Source organism: Sminthopsis crassicaudata, chromosome 1 (genome assembly GCF_048593235.1).
Source record: "Sminthopsis crassicaudata isolate SCR6 chromosome 1, ASM4859323v1, whole genome shotgun sequence".
Lineage (NCBI taxonomy): Eukaryota > Metazoa > Chordata > Mammalia > Dasyuromorphia > Dasyuridae > Sminthopsis > Sminthopsis crassicaudata.
This window is the reverse complement of record NC_133617.1, coordinates 251,163,692-251,187,337: the sequence shown is the minus strand read 5'-3', so window position 1 is coordinate 251,187,337 and position 23,646 is coordinate 251,163,692. Positions and strand designations below refer to the sequence as shown.

The 23,646-nt window shown below is 34.3% G+C and overlaps 1 protein-coding gene across 1 annotated transcript in view; it reads left to right on the top strand.

The window, feature by feature from the left end:
• LOC141548743 (ethanolaminephosphotransferase 1-like) overlaps positions 1-23,646 on the top strand; it is a 157,173-nt gene that overhangs the window by 63,754 nt on the left and 69,773 nt on the right. Inside the window, exons 2-4 of the mRNA XM_074277888.1 lie at positions 8,100-8,168; positions 10,406-10,514; positions 19,226-19,294. Of these exons, the coding sequence (XP_074133989.1) occupies positions 8,100-8,168; positions 10,406-10,514; positions 19,226-19,294 (247 nt within the window). The remainder of the gene's footprint in view (positions 1-8,099; positions 8,169-10,405; positions 10,515-19,225; positions 19,295-23,646) is intronic.

Sequence of the window (23,646 nt, the reverse complement as noted above, 5' to 3'; positions counted from 1 at the left end):
CATCTCAATTCCCACCAGGTATTCCTGGAACCTGATCAGCTTCCAGCTTGTTCAGGGTTTAAAAGCAAAAGACTCGAGCCTTCTCATTGGATAGACTAAAAGGACATAACCATCCTTGACCAATGGTCACCAATGCTGGATGCCTCCCAAAGGTCTCATTCTTCTTGCAACTCCTTTATCTTAGGTTCAAAGTTCATTCCTCCAGAGATCAAATGACCTCCCCAAGGTCCCAGTTCTGGAAATAGGGATCATGTGACAATACCGAGAAATACTTCATCCAATCAGTCCCATTCAAGCACTAGCACAATGTCTGGTACATAGGAAGTAATTAATATTATTTGTTGAACTATTGATATTAATGCATGGCTAGTCACAGGATGATGAATTTTCAGCCACAACACTGGAATACCATTTGCTCAATTATAGAAGGACAGTGATCTCTGTCAAAAAGGGAAAAATTTCATGCATGTAATCACAGATCCTGGATATAGCATGTAATCAAATTTTGATCGAATGCTAAATCCTGGTTTATTAGTATCCTCTAAATCAGTGGTCCTCAAACTTTTTAAATAGGGGGGGCCAGTTCATTGTCCCTCAGACTGTTGGAGGGCTAAACTATGGTAAAAACAAAAACTCACACTCTGTCTCCACCCTTCAGTCCATTTGCCATAACCCGGTGGCCCACATAAACGTCCTCATCGGGCTGCATGTGGCCCGAGGGCCATAGTTTGAGAACCCCTGCTCTAAATAAAGATAGTCAGATGTTGTTTTAAAAAAGTATCAGTTATATACGCAAATATTAAAAAAGAAATATGATAGTGTTTTTTGACTGATATGTTCCATATAGTCACATGATTATGATTCATATTAGTATCCTTCAATAGTCTGAATTCTAACACAGGCTCTTTAGATAAAGAACTTTTTTCAACCAGAGCAAAACAAGCTTTTGTCTTCCTTATTTCTTCCCAATATTTAAGTAGTGTTGAGGTTCTTCCCATTTTTCTTTTCCTATAACTTTTTAAAAATTAACTTTTTGTCTATAATTGTTTGAGATGATGAGTTTTAATTTCCATAGAATCTGGCTTTTTAGTAAAATGTTACTAATTTCTCTAGGTGTTACTTTCCTTATCTATAAAATAAAGTGTGGACTAGATGATCTGGAAGTTTCCTTTAATCAAAACCATTTATCATTCTGTAATATGTAATTTTATTTGATAAAGTCTTGGAAAAACAAAAACAAAAAACAAAATCTTAGCACAAATATTAGAGTTCAAGTTCTTGATTTGTCATATGACCTAAGCAAGTCAAAGGATCAGAAAATTTTAATTGGTAGAGAACTCAGCAGCTATCAGCTTCAAAACATCTGTGAAAGGAATCCTTACTATTACATATTAATACCTCTACTGATATTTTTCTTGGTTCTAGAGGAACAAGGAAGATTCATAAATAACCCTTTCACAATAAGTATAGGATCACAATACGTATAGATTGCAGAATACTAGATGTACTGTCAGAAATAACCCCTTTGGTGAGAGGGTATTGCTCAGTTTTTCTTTGTTAAAGGGAGGCACGAGGAATAAATGATAACAGTGTATCTATGTACAGGGATTATGAAGAAATGGGGTCCTATAAAAGGGTCCTATAAAACATTTATAGCAGCTCTTTTTGAAGTGGCAAAGAAATGAAAATTAAGAGGCTGTCCATTAAGTGGAGAATAAACAAATGATGATAAATGAGTATAAGAAATGGCTCTAGAGAAAACTGCAAAGACTTGTATTAACTGATTCAGAATGAAGTGAATAGACCAACAATTTATACAATGACAAAAATATTGTAAAATTGAGCAGTTTTGTTTTGTTTTTGGATAAATTTCTTTTTTTAATTTTATATTTTTAAAATTAATTTTATAATTAGAATTTTTTTTGACAGTACATATGCATGGGCAAATTTTTTTTTTTACAACATTATCCTTTGTATTCATTTTCCCAAATTTTCCCCTCCCTCCCTCCCTCTACTCCCTCCACTAGATGACAGGCAATGCCATACATATTGAATGTGTTATAGTATAACCTAGATACAATATATGTGTGTAAAACCAAATTTCTTGTTGCACGGTAAGAATTGGATTCTGAAGGTATAAGTAACCTGGGTAGAAAGACAGTAGTGCAAACAGTTTACATTCAATTCCCAGTGTTCCTTCTCTGGGCGTAGTTGTTTCTGTCCATCATTGATCAACTGGAACTGAATTAGATCTTCTTTATGTTGAAGATATCCACTTCAAGCAGAATATATCTTCATACAGTATCATTGTTGAAATGTATAGTGATCTTCTGGTTCTGCTCATTTCACTTAGCATCAGTTCATGTAAGTCTCTCCAAGCCTCTCTGTATTCATCCTGCTGGTCATTTCTTATAGAACAATAATATTCCATAACATTCATATACCATAATTTACCCAACTATTCTCCAATTGGTGGACATCCATTCAACTTCCAGTTTCTAGCCACTACAAAAAGAGCTGCCACAAACATTTGGGCCCATACAGGTCCCTTTCCCTTCTTTAGTATTTCTTTGGGATATAAGCCCAGTAGTAGCACTACTAGATCAAAGGGTATGCACAGTTTGATAACTTTTTGGGCATAGTTCCAAATTGCTTTTCAGAATGGTTGGATTCTTTCAAGACTCCACCAACAAGTCCCAGTTTTCCCACAGCCCCTCCAACATTCGTCATTATCTTTTCCTGTCATCTTAGCCAATCTGACAGGTGTATAGTGGTATCTCAGAGTTGTCTTAATTTGCATTTCTCTGATCAGTACTGATTTGGAACACTTTCATATGAGTGGTAATAGTTTCAATTTCATCATCTGAAAATTGTCTGTTCATATCCTTTGACCATTTATCAATTAGAGAATGGTTTGAAAATGAGCAATTTTGAAAAAATTAAGAACTGTGATCAATGGAATGATCAACCAAGAATCCAGACAATTAATAATGAAGCATTCTACCTACCTCCTGAGAAAGAGGTGATAGACCAAATATGAATAATTATATATATATGTATATATGTATATATATATATATATATATACATATATACATATATATATATATATGACATGACTAATAGGGGAATCTATTTTTCTTGAGCATTCATATTTGTTACAAGTGTTTTGTTTTTCCTCTTTTTTTATTTGAAAGAAGTGAGAAGAAGAAAATAATAAGTTTTTTAAAAATAAGTTAAAAATTAAATCTGGTACTGAGTTGTCAGACTAATTCCAGAGCTGCACTATAAAGAATTTAAACATATTCAGTAACATTTCAATATTGTCTCTGAGTCAGGCTGCAAAAGAATGTCTAGATAAGACTTTTGAATGGTTTCTCTTTGATAGAGTAATGAATAGTATTAGAAACTAGTCTTACATGGGCATTTTACTTGATTTACAAGGTTCTTAATCTAATCTGTTCAATTTTTTTTGATAAATATTTCAATCTAATTAGGTTCATTGTTAATTCTTTGCATTTTTATACATATGAAAACATTATTCTGAGAAAGGGTATGTATACTTGGTTAAATTTCTAAAGGAATTATTGACACATAAAAATGATAAGAATGTCTGGTAACAGAAAAACACAAAACAGCTAAATTTGTATCTTTATAGAGCTTATTTATGACTCTTAATATCTTAGCACAGTACCTGATACATAATAAGCACATAATAAAGGCTGGTTTAATTGGCTGACTAATCTAGGTAGGTTGAGAAACCTGCTTTTGAGGGGGTAGTGTGATACAAAAAGGGAGCATAATTTGGTTCCTCTGGGAAAGAAAAATTAATTACATTAAAAATGAGGCATTTTTTAAAAGAAGAGTATTTAAATTTCTGTCACTCCTCAGAAAGTGACATACTTATTTAAAATGGAGATCTGTTACTAAGAAACCAGCAGCAAAGACTTAAGATTTGCAATACATTTTCAAGCCATCATTTAAAATCCTGAGGCATTTATTTGTAATTCCTACTACAAGGGAAGGCTTGAATTTGGAGTTTTGAGCTTCAGTAGGGCTTAAGTTATGGAAGTGGAGGGCCATGAGGCTGCTTAACAAGGAACTGAACAATCTTAATTTTATTGTGCATACCCTTTGATTCAACAGAGTCACTATTGTATCTGTGTCCCAAAAAGATCATAAAAGTGGGGAAAGGACTCACATATACAAAAATGTTTTGTAGTAGCTTTTTTTTTTTTTTTTTTTTTTTTTTTTGGTGTGGCAAGAAGTTGGAAGTTGAGTAAATGCCCTTCAGTTAGGTAATGACTGAATACATTATGCTATAGGAATGTAATGGGGTATTTATTGTTCTATAAGAAATGATGAGCAGGCTGATTTCAGAAAAGTCTGGAAAGACATGAACTGATGAGTGAAATGAGCAGAACCAGAAGAACATTGTACTGTTGTGATTGTTCACAACATTATGTGATGATCAACTGTGATGTACTTGGCTCTTCTTAGCAATGCAATTATTCAAGACAATTTGAACACACTTGGGTGAAAAATGCCATCTGTGTTCAGAAAGAGAATTATGGAGACTGAATGTGGATGAAATTATACAATTTTCACCTTTTTTGTTTGTTTGCTTTTTTTTCTCATGGTTTTTCCCTTATGATCTGATTTTTTTTGGGGTACAATATGACAAATATTGAAATATGTTTAAAAGTATTGCATGTATTTAATCTATTTTATATTGCTTACTGTCTTGGGGAGGGAAAAAGTTAGAGAAGGAGGGAGAAAAACTTGGAACACAAAGTTTTACAAAAATGAATGTTGAAAACTATCTTTACATGTAATTGGAAAAATAAAATATTATTTGTTTTTCTTCCTACTATTATTTCCTGGTATCTACTTGTTTTAGCTGGAGGAGGTGTGGAGAGATAGAGTTTATATGTTTTGGGATATCAATACACAATCTAGCTATTTTAGGAATGGAGCATATACTAGTGATGAGGTTAGTGGCAGTCAGAGAGTTGTGGAAATCCCCATTTGGTCGGAGCCTCAGGTTCTTCATGGAAGAATTCATGAACCCAAAATATTAATAGCAAAAATGGAGATTTATTGTTGGATAGGAAGCCAGTTTTGCTAAGAGACTGACTTCTTTAGTCAGTCTCTTAGTCCTATTAGGGAAATGGAAGCTGGCACTGAGAAGAGAAGGTCTTCTCAGTGGATGGGTCCTACTTTGGACTTTCTGCAAAGAAATAAATAAAAGGAAACCTATTTTATGAGCAGCTCTTGGGGGAGTGGGGGGACTAGGGGCAATTTGAGCTGATCAGACCATGGTTTCTCAATTGAAGTCTTTCTTAAGACTGTGACTTCCCTGAAAGATCAATAGGAGTTTGATTTGCCCTTGAATGGTATTGCTTATCTCTCTCTCTCTTGAGAGGATGTAAAACCATGTTTATTTATTTATTTATTTATTTATTTTGCAGATTAAAGGGGACATGATTTTTGTGATTTTTACAGATTTTTACAGAGTTTACTCAAGTCATACAGAGTTCACTTGTGTCACTAGGAATAACATGGATGAATTGGTGGAGATGTGGGCTTTCTAGACTTCTAGGAGGAGAAGTCTGAGCCATCCTTCTTCAGGAATAGTCCAGCAACTAGATGGAACCCCCACTGGTTCTTTCCCAGCTGGGAATATTGGATATTATGGGAATATATGAATATTTCTATTCCATAGATGGATAAAGAACCATTTTTAGAAAGAGAGAATCTGCTATTTGTGATCTCTGCTGTAGAATTGAATAAGTAAATGGTAGAGTTAAGATTTTATAAAAAAATTTTTTAAAACTCAACAAAATAGTGCATCTTTAATGCACATAAGCCATGTAATGACCTCATCCAGAGTTCCCCCACTATCCCCTCTACAGATCCTCTTGACAATGATGAGAAAATTGGGGCATAGAGATTAAGTGCCTTGTCCAAGGATTACACAGCTAATAAATATCTGGGACTAGATTTTCTCTCTCACCACCCAACTCTAAAAGGGCTGCCTCATTACAGTAAGAATCCTGTTTAAATGGGATAATGTAAATTTATAATGTATCCACTCAACATAGCTTTGAGGCTTCTTCTGGCTCTAGTTAGAAATCATGGGGATGGTGGGAGTAATGCAGAGCTGAGATAAGCAGTGATAGGACAAAGGAGCAAAGAGATTCCAGAACAGAGGATAGTGTAGAGTTGAAATGGCTAACTATAGGGTTGATACTGGAAAGGGGGGACAGTTAAGTCCAAGCAAGGTTAATGGTCTGAGAAGAAAAAGTACTTAAGAGTAGAGGTATTTGAGGTCCTATTTAGCAAATGATAAGAGGTTATAGTCAGATAAAAGAATAAGTTTGTAATTAAGGAAGAAGAAGAATAACTACAAAACATTTTCCCCAATTCTCAACCTCGGCATTCTCCTATAGATTCACACAGCATCAGTGGGGACAACAGATGGACCTATATATAACCTGGTAAAGCCATCTTAATAGATGGGCTAAACCAGATTGAAACTAACGGGCAAGTTGGATGAGTTGAGGGAATGTGAAGAATAGCCTCAGAGCAATGGGTGAAAAGAACAATTGGTTTCAACAGCCATGAAGGCAACTGAAGCAGGCTCTGTGGAGTGCTTAAAGCTTGGTCAGGCATCAAAGACGCCATGTCATCCACTGCATCCTGGGCCATTTCTGTCCTGACATTTTTTCTTGCTACTGATCTTTGATGACTCTGAAGGACAGAGTGATGACTTTGTGCAACCCTGTCTCATTTAAGTTCTAATTCATATACACATCGAGACATCACCCTCATAATGTCATCAGTCCTTTTTGAAAAGGAAGTATGACAAACAGCAATATACATTAATATAGAGGTGCACATCTTGCAGGGAGTGGAGGACAAGTGGCTCAGCACACTCACATCTTAAATACTTCAAAGATGATACTTTCTCCTCATGGTGTTCTCATGCTACTCCTTCTGGGTTCTGAGCTTTCTAATGGCTGGAACTATCTCTCATCTCATGAAGCTCTGGTATTGTGCCTTGACAGACTAGGACTATTCTTTGCAGGTGTAATATCTACAAGATGAATGAACAGTGCTCCAAGAGAAATTCTCCCCTCCTCCCTTCCCCCCATGTTCTCTGTCCCCAGATGTTTTTTGGCCAAGAAGAAAGGCAAAATTATTCCCTCTCAAGAGCTGGTGATTGTTGTCATGTCTTGGTGATGCCATTTGTGGTTTTCTTGGTAATGATTCTGGAATTGTTTGCCATTTTTGTCTCTAGCTCATTTTACAATTGAAGAAACTGAGACAAATCACTGAGGTGAAATGATTTACCCGGGGTCATACTCAGGGTCTATCCACTACCACCTAGCTGCCCATTCAGGAGTTCAGTTCTTTTTCTATTTCTTACTCTCATCTTTGCTACCAGAAGGCATGCTCCTCAGAGCTCTTTCTTGCTTCAATGCCAGAGAATGTCTTGCTCTTTGAAAGACCATCAAGCACTTGATCAGTCAATAGCTAGTTGGTCTCTAATTATATCAAGTTTGGCTGAAGGATATTTTCATACCTATTAAAGGGGTAAGGAATTACAGATGCTTCTTTAAAACCTTAACTCTTATGTGAGTCACTCACCCCTTATATATCTTGATTCCATCTCTAGGCTGGGAGAAAATCCATTCACAAATTCCCTTCCACCTATCCCACTTATATAGTGAATTCTTTTAGCATCTTTTTAAAGCCATTACAAAATAATTGAGCAAAATATTTTTTCATCTATGTAACTGGGAATTTTTTTCTTTTTTCTTTCTTTCTTTTTTTTAATAAGTGGATTTAAGTAGCTACTCTCTTGATCTTCCCAATTATTAGCTTTCTTCCTCATGAAATCATTTTATATTTACTTCTCTGTAAACAGGTTGTATACATCTTCCTCCTTGAAGGCAGAGACTGTTTAGGGTTTTGTCTTTGTTATCACCTGTATTAAGCATTTAGCAAGCATTTAGATTTTGGTGAATTGAAATATTCATCATTTTACTTTTATGTGGCACTAATTTTGATGTTTCCTCCCTTTTTTTTCACAGTATAGTGCTGTAGATACAAATCCTTTATCAGTGTATGTTATGCAGCACCTCTGGAATAGAATAGTTAAGGTAAGCATGATGACACATTTTAAGCTTTATTTTCTTATTTTCTTCTGATGTATTGATGAGACCAAAGAAAGATAAATTAATTTGGAAATAAATAGCTAATAGAACAAACAATTCTCCTACCCCCTCAAAACAGAAAAACAATTATTTTAAAGATTTAATTGATTATAATCACAAGTATGAGTGGACATAGGATAGATAGTATCTTTGAAATATGTTTCACTGAAATTGCTACACTTTCCCACCAGTTGCTCAATTTGTTAACTTCTGTAAGATTCAGTTCTTATATTCAGGAGACATTAAGAATTGTAATTGTATTGATTTTTCTATATGTATTTATTTTTTTGATTCTTTTAGAAACAAGGGATTTTTTTTTTCCCTTTGGCAAAGGACAATAGTAAGCTTCTTTGGTTTATAAAAGATATGCAGGGAGGATACCATCTCCTATATTGTAGTTCTTTTAAAAAGTTATTAATAATTATAACTGCTTCTAAAGCTTAATTCTGAGGTGGTCATTCATTCATCAAATATTTATTGGGTACTTATTATATATATTACAGGCTGTACTACATACTAGGTAGATAATAAGGATTAGAAAAGAGGATTTTTAAAAAATGACATCAAATTCTTGTCCTCAGGAACATTATAATCTCAATTACAATATTTGTATATAAAATGTTATAAAGAGGAATAAATAAGGAAGGTGACTTCATTAAAAAAAATAAATATAATTTATCTATAAATTAATAAATGCAATCATTACTACAGCCTCATTATTGTGGCTGCATATGAATTGTCAGCATTTTTATTCTTGTTTGTAAAATATATTAAATGTCCTTTTAATTAAAGTCCCCTTACTTAAACTAGAAGACATGTAGTATAAGTTCTAGGAAGGTTGCATATTATAACTATTGCCTACCATTTCTACAACTATTAACTAAATCGAGTGTCCAGAATGTTGATTGTGGGGCCCAATTCAGTTTATTGTGGGTGGGTGGCTGCCACCATATTTTTATGTGGTTCTCTTGTGTCATCCTTGGAAAATAACTTTGCCACTTCCTGTGACTCATCATTTTAAATTGCAGCTATACTTTGGGAAATCCCCAGGTTGACTCCTTATATCCCTCCTGGCATATAGTAGGTACTTTAATATTTCTTGAATTGCTGCTTTCTGTTTTTTTGAAAAAACAGGGGAGAATAGCTTGTTTCCATTTTTTTTAATCAATTCCTTTCATGCTTTATCAGCTGCCCCTTGCTCAGGAGTAGTAGCTGCTCACCTCCAAAATATTGGCAGTAAGTCATCATTCTGATTTTCCAGTGAAGTTTAACGACAATACAAAAGTATCATAGTTGTATGTAATACAAAATAGGCAGTGGAATGATGGAGCCAGGTTGTTCTAGTTCTGACTGTTAAATTTTCAGAGTGAAAATTTACACCTCAGAAATATACAAAACTATACCCTAATTTATTGGTTTGGTAATTGTCTAGACATCAGAAAGTGTTGGGAACTTTAAATTTAAATAACTTAAACTTAAATATGTTTTATATATTCTTCCCTCCCCAAGAAATGGTTGTTAAACATTTACTAGAATATTCTTTTTAGCATTTTTAGGTGAGAGATAAAAAGAACATTAGACAATGTCCAGTCTAATCCCCTCATTTTACAGATTGCTTTATGAATAAGAAATGTGAGTTAGAAGAAAAAACAATGTCATTTTTTAGAAAGCAGTAGAGTTTGAGTCCTGAAATGTATTTACAGTTTCATTATGATGTTATTTTTCCCCTCTTCAGAAAGCTTATGATAGTTGGTATTGTTTAAATTAGTCTTAAAATTAAAATTCTGTGTAGTGAACAGAAGGAACTGTTAAGTTTTTTTTGTTTGTTTGTTTTGGAATTTTGCTGAATTAAACATAATTGGACTAGTAGATGGGACTTGGGAATTTTTTGTTTAAAAAAAGCATCTGTTTTTGGTAATTGAATTTGCTTCAGTAAGCAAATCTTATTGAATATTGATTATAATTCTGTTTGACAGTGTCTAGTGATTAATTCTTTGGTATTACTAAATCTTTACCATTTTATGCAATGCTACGGTAGTATAATGTACCCAAGTAATATGTGTCTCAGTTTATTCCTATTTAGTGGGTGGTACCTGAATTACTAATTTAACATCTAACTCACTCTTACTTTTCATTCTAACAAATTTTAAGTATGATTTTTTTGTCCTTTTTGTATTTTTCAGATAGTGCCACTGTGGATTGCACCTAACTTGCTTACCTTTTCTGGATTTTTATTGCTTTTAATCAATTATTTTGTATTATGTTTTTATGACTGGGATTATACTGCCTCAGGTAATTATATATTATTCAGATAAATAATCCAATTTGAATTATTTTGAGCATTCAAATCTATATTAAAAACTGTCATTTGGACTCTTTACATCTATTTTTTATGATGATTTGAATTCAAATTCACCTATTGTTTTATTTAAACTTATTGTGAAGTTTATTCATTTAAAAAATAATAATATAATTTATATACCATTGCAAAGTTTGCCCTTTACAAATACTGCATTTGATCCTCACACCCCTGGGAGATTGTGCTATTATCATCCTCATTTTATCAATAAGGAAACTACTGCAGGCATAGGTTAATTGATTTATTCAGGGTCAAAAATAGAGTTTGATGGGAATCCAGAAACCATTAGTTCCACCTGTATGTGAATAGAAATCCTCTCTATAGAATCCCTGACAATCCGACTTTCTCCTAAAGACTTCCAGTGAAGTGGAACTCATCATCTCCCATTCTATTTTTGTGCATCGATAATTGTTAGGAGTTTTAGTCTCATATTGGAACCACTGTTCCAATTCTGGCCTCTGTGGCCGAGTAGAACAAACAAGTTCAAGTTTTCCTTACAATGATGATAATACCAACTCAGTTTTTTACAGAGATTTATACGGATCTTTCTCATAACAATTCCATGGGCAGCTATTATTTCTTCCTTTTAAGTTTTCTTTCTCCTTTAAGTTGAATATCTTTATTTCCTTCAATGGATTTGCTTTCTTCTCATTACTATTCAATAATTGCTGCTGAAGAGATTCAGAAATACCTTATCACATCCAAATACATGAAACATTTTTAGTCAGAAAAAAAAAATCCTTAAATATTGCTGGCTAGTTAAAGATAGAGTTCTAGACTTAGAATCAGGAAGACCTAAATTTGAATTCTGTTTTAGATACTAGTACTTTGGGCAAGTCACTTAGCCCTGTTTGCCTTACTTACTCATCTTTAAAATGAGCTAGAGAAAGAAATGGGAAAACACACCAATATCTTTGCCAAGACAACCCCAAAAGAGGTCATGAAGAGTTAGACACTACCAAAATAACTGAACAGAAATAAAAGGTCTCTTTTAGTTCTAAATCTATGATCTTATGAATAAAAAATTAATAGAAAAGGTTTTGAATGAATGTTATAGAACATCTAGAGAATCTAGTACATATCTCCTAATTTTATCACAAGGACATGGGTACCTGGGACACAAAGACAACATGAGAGTTCAAATTTAGGTCTAACACCAGTATTTATCTCCTCTACATTACAATTTTATTATAGAGAGAAGAAAAGAGAAATGGGATAGAAAATCTAATAACCTAATTGAGAACCATAGGAAGAGAAATAAAAAAGAGAAAAGGGAAAGATTAAAATAGAACAGAGAGGAAGCTGGCAAATATCTAGGGTGAGATAAAGGCAGAAATAGGACTTGTTAAAGCATTTTTAGGCACATCCCTGGTTTCTTGGGCCAGTCCTTTTCCTGGTCAGGAAGTCATCTGATTTTAAAAAACCCATTAGAGTAAATACAAAATTATTGATGTATATTTGTGGGCTTTTAAATGTATTATAGAGTAGTGCCTATTTTACTCCTAAGATATACATGTTTTTACTTGTGTGCTATTAGGTGATTAATCTATATTAAATTTTTAGAAATTGTTAACTCACTAATTTGCCATCTCCATCAGCTAGGTGGTACACTGGATAAAGTGCAGTGCCCGGGATCAGGAAGACTCTTTGCAAGTTCAAATCCAGCTTCAGACATTTTCTAGCTGTGTGACCCTGGGCAAGTCACTTCACCCTATGTGCCTCAGTTTCCTCACCTGTCAAATGAGCTGGAGAAGAAAAAGGCAAACTGTTACAATATCTTTGCCAAGAAATCCCCAAATATGGTTAAAAATAGTGGGACATGATTGAAAAGATGAAATGACAACAGCAAATTTTAATCCTTTTTCTCTTACCCAATTTTATTTTTTAAGGAATCATTTTGTTCAGTGAGCTTTTCCATTTGACTAATTATACTTTTTAAGAAGTTGTTTTCTTCATAGAATTTTTATACATTTCTCCCAATTTTTTGTTCTTTCTTTATCAAACTGCTGATTCTTTTTGAATGATTCTCTTGCATTATCCACATTAATTTTTTCAGTTTTTCCTCTATCTCTTTGATTTGATTTTTAAAATTCTTTTTGAGCTCTTTCAGGAATACTTTTGGGGCTTAACACCAATTCACATTTTTCTTTGAGGCTTTGCATGTAGCCATCTTGATAGTGTTGGTCTCTTCTTAGTCTGTTGATCTTCCCTATCTCCACAATACCTTTCTTTTTGTATTGTTTTTTCATTTTTCCAACCTATTTTTTGATCATTAACTTTATATGAGGAACTGGGACTGTGCTCCCAGGGTGAAGGGGGTATTGCCCTAAGTTTCAGATTTTTTGTGCTACTGTTTTCAAAACTAGTTCTTGGAATGGAGTAATCTGCAAATTTTCAGTTCTTCCAAAGCTGGTATGATCAGTCATTGTATTTAGGTCTGTGAATGACCACAAGCCTTCTTTTCTGCCTTACAACTGTGAACAATGTACCTGTTCCCCTGCAGCTTTGAAATTAGTGTGCTAGTGCTTCTCCTTGTCCTAGGACTGTGATCCAGATGGCTCCATGGGCAATGCAACAGAGCAATATATTCCCTTCCAGGAAAGGGTCTCTAGTAAATTCTTTCTGAATAATTGTCTGTCCTTTTTACCATCTGTGGGCTAGAGCTCTGGAAGCTGTGATGGCAGATTCAGTCATCCCCTAAGATGATAAACCTAAGTGATTGGGAGGACAGTTATATCTCCAAGATTAATTTGTATCATATTCATGATACCATATCTCAGGTTAGCCTTACAATCAATCATCCTGCCTAAATTGAGCCATGTTGAACAGGACTAATACCTATATAGTTACCCCATGTAGAGAGCTAGAAAACCAATTTCCTCCCTGTTGCTACTTAGGATTTCCCAGATCTTTTATAACCTTTTAATGTTGTTTATTCCTAATCCAATGCACCCAGCGCTCACACCAATAAATACTTATCATCTTAAATTAGGAACAGCTGGTATTGGCATCTAGGGCCCTCAGTGATAAAAAATAAGGTATGTATAAAGAGAAAAGATAGGAGAAAATGGAATTTGGCATCATTCCTTGCTATGTTTTCCCCTAATCTCTTTCCCCAAATCTGGTCTGAGTTCCTTTAATATATTTTAAAACTCATCAGAGGCAACAAAGAAGAAAGGAGAAATCTACTTACAATAAAACCCCTGTCACTATTGCTTTTACTTTTTATTCTATTAGGGCTACCTGCCCTATAAGGAAAGAGTAATCATCAATGAGGTACCCTGAGGTTGAAGTTTTTCTCTTGACTTCTATCAACCATTTTTTTTTCTAGATATAAAGAGCAGTAAGAAAGGAGAAAGGAAAAAAAATGAGAAAGAACAGGAAGAAAAAAGGAGAATAAATCTTAGTCTGTTTAGCCACAGAACTCCTATTACTTCTATGCCCGCTTATTCTAACTCTAATGCTACTGCTTCCCCTGCTCTGACGAAGTCTTGTCATCCAGAAGAATAATGAGGAAGGAGAAAGAGGAAGTTAAACCATGTCCTAATGGTCCTCCCCTCTGTGATCCCTTTCTCCTCACCCTAAGCCCTCACCATCTCTTTTTATGAGGCAGCTAGATGACACAGTAGATGAGTGTTGGAGTTAGAGTAAAAAAGACCTGAGTTTGAATCTTCTCTCAGACATCTACAAAGCTAGTAAGTCATCTTAACTTCTCTCTGCCTAAATTTCCTTATTTTATTATTTGCTGAGGCATTTGGGGTTAAGGGACTTGCCTAGGGTCACACAGCTAGGAAGTGTTAAATGTCTGAGATTAGATTTGAACTCAGGTCCTCCTGAATTCAGGGCTGGTGCTCTATCTACTGCACCATCTAGCTGCCCCATTTCCTTATCTTAAAAAAACCCAAAATCGAAACCAAAACCAAAACCAAAAAACAAGAAGAAATGATATCACTTACCTTACGAGGTTTTTTAAGAGTCAAATGCAATAATATATGTAAAATGCTTCACAAACTTTAAAATGCTATGTAATTATTTATTCATTAATATCATTATCATTATTCTTCTTCTCAGTTTCCAGGGGCATTTTCTTTTCATTTCCACAATCAAGAGTCTACCCCAATACTCCTAGCTATTGTCCCAGAAGCTCACTCCCATTTCTGGACATTCTATCCCAGAACATGGGGGCATTACCAGTGGCTGCTCTCCTATTTTCCTTTTCCTTGGGCAAGAACTATGTTAGAAACCTTGGGCAGGGGAAGACAGAAATGAAAATTCTCACTTTCGACTTCTGATTTCTCATATTGAGTCTTCATATGCACTATCAAAAATTCAAAGTTTGCTGACCTGCAGAGATAGAAGAGTAAAAGGTCAATGATAAGACAATTTGAATTCATATAGAAACAAAAGATTGGGGGAAAAGGGAGACAAATACACTCAGTGATTGAAATAAAGATCAGATGGTCAGAGTCTGGGAAGAGCCTGTGGCAAAGAGGTTATCATAATAGATATTTTTGTTTAAAAACAAACAAAAAGTCAGAAACAATGGCTCACTGAGATCCAACAGAGCTGGCAGAATTGATGAAAAAGGTACCTAAGGTCAAAAGCAGATTGGTCAAAGGAAAGGCATAAACCCAAGCAAAGAGTGTTCAAAATCAGTCATGACTATAAGGTGGGTAGAAGCTAGCACTGACCTCTTGATCATGCTCTACTTTTCTTTTTTGCCTTTTGAAATCATTGTGCCCAAGCACCAAACTAGTCAGGGAAATAGTTAGGAGAGATATATTCCCAAGTCCCAAACTAGAAAGCCCAATGAGTTTTACCATAGAAATCTTGTTTAAAAATTAAAGTATTTTTACCATTCTATTTTATCATCATAATAATAGCATCATGCAATTATTATATTATATATTATGTATTATAATTATACATTATAATATATATTGCTTATTTACATATTTTATAACATCTTTATGTATCACATTTTATCTTCACAATAGCTCTTTGAATTAGTGTTTTTATTATTCCCATCTTACAGATGAGAAATCTGAATTTGAGAGAAATTGAGTGCTTACCCAGTGTCATATATCTGGGAAGAGACCAAGCAATGATTTAGTATCAGGTCTTCCTGCTTCCAAGTCCAATACTGTTCACTATATCATCTAGCTACCTACTTGGGTTCATAATGCACAACAGGATTGTGTGACTTATTCTTGGAATAGCTTGGAAAATCACTATCATGTATAATATTGCTTCTATGGGAAAATTTTTCTGAGTTCTAAACAACTAAATTACAGTGAACTTTTCACAGTGAGAGCTACTAAAAGGGATTAGTCTTATTGTCTGTGGATCCAGATGAAAAAAATAGAGGCTTGGTGTTGGGAAAAATTTCTTAATCTTCAGAGCCTTCCAAAAATAGATTGGCCTACCTTGGAAGGCAGAGATGCTACAAATAGAAATGAACTTATCTATTTATTAGGTGCAATATATTATGGATTTTATTTAGGTATGGAACAGATTAGAATAGTTGCTGGATTTGGGGCTGATTAGATTAAATTTGATCAGCATAATAACAACAATTCTATCTACCTTCTGATAGAGAGATGAAAGACTCAAAGTGCAGAATGAGACAAATTTTTTTGGATATGGTCAATGTGGAAATGTGTTTTATTTATATAAGTTTGTAAACTAGAGTTTTGTTTTTCTTTCATTCTCAGTTAGGAATGAGGAGATTCGCATGGGAGGGTTAGAAAAGACAGATTTTTTGCTGATTGAAACAATATAATTTTTTTTAAAAGACAAAGCTCAAATATTACCTTCTATAGGAGGTCTTTCCTGGTTCTCCTAGATATTAGTGTATTTTCCCTCTCAGATTACCTTCTATCTACTGTGTGTTTATATTTGTACAGTATATCCCAAAAGTCAATACAGTTTTAAGCTTGTTAAAGACTTTTGTTAAGATTTTTGGGACATTCTTTGTATGAATACACATATATTTGTGTATGTATATATGTATGTGTATATTGTTGTTCAGTTGCGTCAGTCATATCCAACTCTTTATGACCCCATTTTTGTTTTGTTTTGTTTTTTTGGCAAAGATATTATAGTAATTCACCATTTCTTTCTCCAGCTCATTTTATAGAAGAGGAAACTGAGACACAGGGTTAAGTGACTTGCCCACTATTAACGTCTTGAGGTTAAATTTGAAGTTAGGAAGACTCATCTTCCTAACTTATAGCCTGATGCTCTATTCACTGTTTTCTCTTCCCCTCCCTTTCTCTTCACGTATTATCTAACTAGTTGTTTACATGCTCTCTTCCACAATAGAATACATTTTTATGAAGAAAAAGAGAATTGTTTCCCTTTTATTGGTATCTCCAGCACTTAATGTAATGCTTGGCAGATAGTAAGAATTTAATAAAAGGCTGTTGACTGACTACCTGACTTTGGGGGAGTGACAGCAATGGGGATTTGCTTATAGCCAAAACCGAAAAGTCCAAAGACTTGTAGTGTCCATGCAGTGGATAGAGTTCTAGATTTGGACCAGAAAGGCCTAAATGTGTATAACTAGACCCGTGAATTAATAGTTTCTGAGCTTCAATGTTCTCATCTGTAAAATAAAGGGTTTGGGCTAGATGACCTTTAAATTTTCTTCTAACTCTAATCTAAGATTCTATAAAAAATACACTATAGTTCTAGGATCTACTTTCAGTTAACCACAATGAGTTTGAAAATGTCCAGAAACAAAGGCTATGGTTCAGGTAGATCAGGTCAACAAAGTGGTCAACAAACGTCTATTGCCAGGCACTATCCTAAGTGCTTGGGGTACTAAGAGAGGCAAATAATAGTTCTTGTTCTCCAGGAGCTCAAAGTCTAAATGGGGAGACAATATGAAGATAATTATAGATTAACAAACTATATACAGGATAAATTGGGAAGGCATGAAGATTAAGAAACACTGGGAAAGATTTCTTGAAGAAGGTGAGACTTGAATTGAAAGTGAAGCAGTTGGGTGGCCCAAGGGAGGAGATAGAATTAAATACCAAATTGATAAATCAATAAAATAAGAAGACCAAGGGGAACTTGAAAAAGAAGGAGGTGGAGGAAAACAAGGAGGAACAAAAGGCAGGAAAGTAAAGAGAGGAGGGAAAGAAGAACAAGAAGAAGAGAGGAAGAGAAGGAAAAGGAGGAGAAGGAAGAAAAGGTGGGGAACAGAAAGTAAAGAAGGAGAAGGAAAAGAAGGAAGAAGAAAAAGGAGAAAGGAAGAAGTGGTGGTAGTAGTAATATTTATATAGTGTTTACTAGCTGCCAGAAGCAAAGTAGTCAAATGCAGTACAATGACTCTCCATTCTCAGTGAGTTAGTACCATTGGCAGATTTTAAAATATGACTTATGGGAAGTCATTTCATCTCCCTGGTAGGGTGCCACAAAAGGAAGGGCTTAATTCTTTATTCTTCTAAATGGGAGGTAGCTGTGATTAGACCAGAAGTGGAAACCAACTTGGTTGCCAGTGAATTATGAATTTCCTAAACTCCCAATATTATATAATTACTCATTGATTTTATGAAGGCCCAAATAATGTTACAAATAACTTTTCCTGAAAACAAGTCTAACCCAAAAAGAGGGAAGCTCTGTCATATTCCTTTATCCATAAATAATCTAGGTTTGAACACTAATTATCAGATTGATGAGGGGTTGGGACTTGTTGGGAATTATAGGAAATCTCCCTGAGGCAGCTCTTTGAAAAGGGAATTCATGCTAAACAGCAGACTGCCAGGCCAGGCAAAGTGATTGATAAACTCAAGCAGCTCATACTCTAATGGAGAAAACCATATACAAAAAAAAAAAAAAGCATATACCAGATATATAAAGCATAAATGGAAGTAATTTCAGGAAGAAGTCAATAACAGTTTGGGAAATGGAATATATTGACTAAGCAGCAAAGGTCAGTATTGCTGGATCACAGAGGATTTAGGGGGCCGTAAAAGTTTAAGGAGACAAGAAAGGCAGAATGAGGTCAGATAATGAAAAGTTTTAAATAACAGACAAGATTTTATATATATTTTGAAAATAATGGACAACTTGAGATATGAAAGCCAATCAGAAGGCCATTACAGTAGACCTGTGAGGTGATAAGCACTGAGTCAGGGTGTTTTTTGTGTGAGGGGAAAAGAAAGGGACTTATAGAAATAATGCGATGAAAATAGAAATAAGATTTGACAACAGATTAGGTATGTGAGGTGAGTATGACTAACTTGTCTAAGTTCTCTTAAGAGAGAAGTCTTAAGTATTTGTTTTGTTTGCTTAAATGATTAGGTATCACCCTTTGTCCTTTAACCAACTAATGTGGCCCTCTTTAATCTCTCAATTTGGACTTGTTGACTTGTAGATATCCTTTTCATTTATTTTCTCAACTATAAAATGAAGGGAATTATTTTATACCAAATTTATCAAATCATTTGAAGTCTCTTTCAACTTTGATAATCTGTTTCTGAGGATAGCAAATATAATTAAAACACATAATATGTGCTTTAGAATGAGTTCCTATAAAAATAATTATATAAGCTTATAAAAGGTATTATATATACTAATTTATGTTAATATCTTGGGTATAATCCTTACTCTTTTTTCCCACTATATTTTACAGGTTCTAGGCTTATTCCGAACTGGGTATGGTGGTTTGCTGCTCTCTCTACCTTTTCTGCCTATGCTTTAGGTACAGTATGAAAAAAAAATATTCACTAAGAGAATGAATAGATCTTACTTAGTAAATTAATACCTGATCCAGTAGTTCAGGTAAATGAGGTATTCCAAAATGGGAAAATTTCCAACTGAATTGAAGCTTACCCCTTTGAACCATAAAATTTAAGAGAAAAGTCATTTTTGTTGGAAGTTATTGGCGAATATAATTTATATTCCAACTTTCTTATTCCAAACATAATAAATATAAATTAGTCTTTTCTAAAGTAAAGTTCCTAACTTTTTATGCTAAAAATGTGACAATTAAAATTATAGCAGGGGATAGTGACAGTGAATATCCATTATTATGTTGTGTTTTTACAAGTATCACTACATAATACAAACACGTCCTCAGAGGCACCATCCTAAGCAATAGGGAATCAAAGAAAAACAAAAACAATCATTGTCCTCTTGGAAATCACAACCTAGTGAGGGAAATAACATTCAGTCACTATGTACAAATAAGATATTTGCAGGATATTTGAGATAATGTCAGAGGAGAGGCACTAGAATTAAGGACTGGGAAAAATAATTTTTGACATTCACTTTATCAGAATAATAAGAATGATGATAACTCATATTTATCTGATGTTTAAGGATTTACAAAGCATTTTCTCATAATAAGCCTGTGAGATAGATACTACAACTATTCATAACCCTACTTCACATGTGAGGAAACTGAGGTTAGGAGACTTGTTCAGAGTTAAAAGTAGTTCCAATTAATTTGGGGCTATGGTTAAAAGATCATATCTCTCAGAGCATTCAGATTTTCTCCTACTAAAGCAAAATAATGGATCCCAAACTCTGAAAATAAATTAAAATAAAGATTTACAAAAATGTTTTGAGCAATAGCAGCTATCTTGACAAGCATTTCATAGATTTGCTAAGGTAAGGAGGTTAATATATCAGCACATTAGATTCTGTTCCTAAGCCTCTGCTTGAAATTTAGTTACTGGCCTACCTGAATCCTGGTACAAAGGAGGGGCATTGTGGGGAGAAATCTATCTGAAGTAGGAGTCTAGTTTCTAAGCATTGTTGGGGATTAGTGTGAGAGTGTTTTGATTCAAAGGATCACATACAGATAAAAACCAGAGTATTTATGGTTGGAGTTACATTCAAAGTGGGAAGGAAGTGGTTTTTTATGCATTAGACATCAATTTGTCCATTTAAAAATTAACAAATCTTACTTAATATGGTGATATCTAATTCAGCAGTTCTAGTGAATGAAGTGTTCAAAAGTAAGAAAACTTCCAGCTGAATTGAATATCCTTTTGAGCCATAAAATTTAAGGGGAAAAATAATCATATTTTGGGAAAGCTATTCACAAATGTCATTTATGTCAAGGCTGCAGTAATTCAGAAGCACTGATCAATTCCATCAAAAGCTGAAAGAAATTGAGGTAGGAGGGATCTGAGGAATGGTGGTGGCTAAAATTACATTTTTGGCAGTGCTAATGGCTAATGATCTGTCCACTTAGGCTTTTTCACAAAGCTGTTAGCTGGAGATGGCCCTAATAACATTGCTGTGATAAGTATACTATTTCCATCATGACCACTTGAGAGGATAGTGCATTTTGGGCTATATGAGTTCAATTAAATTCAGTTCAACCAATATTTATTAAGTGCTTTTGGCAAGAAGGTACTTTGCTGGGAGCTAGAGATAGAAAGATGACACAGATCTTGCTCTCAAGGGGTATGGGAACTAATGGGAGGAAATGTAGAGGAGGAGGTTATAATGTGGCAGGATGGGCGGAGAATTGGGGGGAAAGGAAAGGATACCGATAATTGTGATCCTAGGGAGAATGTGATGAGTATGCAGAAAGGTGCTATGAGAAACTTGAGGAGGTAGAGATCACTTTTCATGGGAGTGGGAGGGGATAGGGATGGAGATGGAAGAGGGAGGAGCCTTCTTTGAAAGACAGGTGCTTGAATTTAGCTGAGAAGAAAGGGCAGATTTTTCAAAGGACAGATATGAGAAGAAATAAGTGCTGAAGTAGAGTAGTTACATAAAGTGAAGGATTGATTAGATTGATGTGGGATTAGTATTGATTAGATTGATGATTAGATTGGATGTGGGAAGTGGGAGACAGAAGACTCAAAGATAACTCCAAAGTTATGAACCTAAGTGACCAAAAAGAGTAAGAAAGGGGAAAATCTAAAGAGAAAATTGATTTTGATTTGTTGTTGGGAAATATGAATGGAGATATCTAAAAATTATAAGTATAGGATGGGAACTTTTGGAAGAATTTGAGAATGAAAACCAATGGTAAATAAACATTTATTAAGCACCTATTATGTGCCAGACACTATTTTAAGTGCTAGAATTTCAAATATGAAAAAAAAAGAAAAGAAAAAGATAGTCCTTACCCTCCAAGAGCTTCTAATCAAATGGGGGAAGCCTACAAATATATGAAACCTGGAAAGGGAATGGGTGGGGGGGGGAGAGGAGAGAAGGGAGTTTCCCTGACCAGGTGGGAAGAATAAAGAAGCTGAAGAAATCTAAAATGAGTGCAGCTGGGTAGGAAATAAGATATTTGAGGAGAGGTAAAGATTTGGGAATCATTTATAGAGATGATAATTCAAATAGTGAGTCAGACCCACAGAGAATTTAGAAGGTGACAAAGAAGAACAGAACTTGGGAAGGGGAGAAAGTTGGAGAAAGGAAGCTATCAGAGGAAAAGAGAATTGAAGAATGCAGTATCACACAAATCAGAGGGAAGAGAGAGAAGTGGATCATAGCATCTAATGCTGAAGAAGTTAAAGATGAAGAAAGAATTAGGTTACTGAATTTAGGAACAAGGCAGTCATTCATTTGTTAACAGAAAACCGAGGAGATTAGGGGAACTGGAAGCCAAATTATAATATGATGAGGAATGTGTGAGTTGTGAGGAATGTAGCCAGTAAGTACAATGACTTAAGGGAGCAACACAATCAATGGAAGGTTTTTATTGTTTTGGGTTTATTCTTTAGATTGGGGTGACCGAAACATATTTTGTACTGTAGTAGGAGCCACTTAAAGGGAAGAGATGCAGAGGACAGTATATGATTCATGGAGCAAAATCACAGGCAAGATATAGAATAGGTTGAGAAGTACAGGTGAAGGTTACTTTGACAAGGAGGAGGAGGACTTCTTTTTTTCCTTCTGGAACTGGAAAAAAAGAAGAAAATGAACGAGAACTTTGAAATGTTAAGAGGTTAGGATATTGGAGTTGAAGTTCACATTGATGACTTTTTTTCCCCCCCAATAAAGTAGAAGGAAAAGTCATTATTTGAGAGTGGGGAAAAAAAAAGTATGGTTAAGGGTTTGAAGAAAAGGTTTGGGAATAAACTTGTGGGGAATGTGAAGCTCTCTCACATTCCCCACAATGGAGCTAGTGGTGGAGACAACACAAAATCCTTCAAATACCTATTTATAATATTCACAAATCTATCTATTAAAAATTAAGTAACAAAATAAATTAATTAAAAAATAAAAATAAAAAAATAAAAATTAAGTAACAGCATATGCTTAAATTTAGCTGATTTTTAAAAAGCCAGACTACTCTAGACAAGCTACTTTGTTTCATATTATAATTAAAATAAGAACAAGTCCTCACTTTCTTTTTATATTCCTTTTTTCTTTCTATTCAATCTCCCAATGTTTTTTTTTCACCTTGGCTGACAATTTTGCTATTTTGAACTATATTAAACCTGATGTGAATTTCCAATTAGGCGATAAAAAGTATAAAAACGATGAAATTCTCTAGAACATGCCTTTCTTCTTTGGAAATATACGAAAAATTTGGAAATTGATAATACTTCTTTAATTAGAGACATTGTGAACACTTAAATGGCCAAAGAATAAAGGAACCACAGCTCGTGTTAGAAAATAATTATATGGTAAATTGCTGCCACCTTCTGGACTTTAAAAATAAAGCTGTTTGTGAATTTCAGGGATAATTGCTTGATAAATCCCTCCCTACCTTTACTTTTAACAAAAGGCTCTTTGAACACGAGCAGTTTAGGGGTTTTCCAGGCTATAAAGAGAATTCTTTAAATATTTGACTTTTTAAGAAACATAATGATATAATCTTCCAAAAGATCAGGCTTTTTTGAACATGTCATATATACAAGTTTAAAGAGAAATACAAAAAAGCATTCATTCTAGTCATCCAAAGCTGCTTCTAGATTAGGTCTTCTAGATCATCATTGTTTTTCATGCTATTTTCCCTCCCATCCCCTTAAGAATCTCTGCTTTTCACTTTCTAAAAGCAAAACAAAATAATTAATCTAAGAATTAAAATTAAGAAAATAATTCTTATAAAGTCAAGAATTTAAATATGTCTGTCAT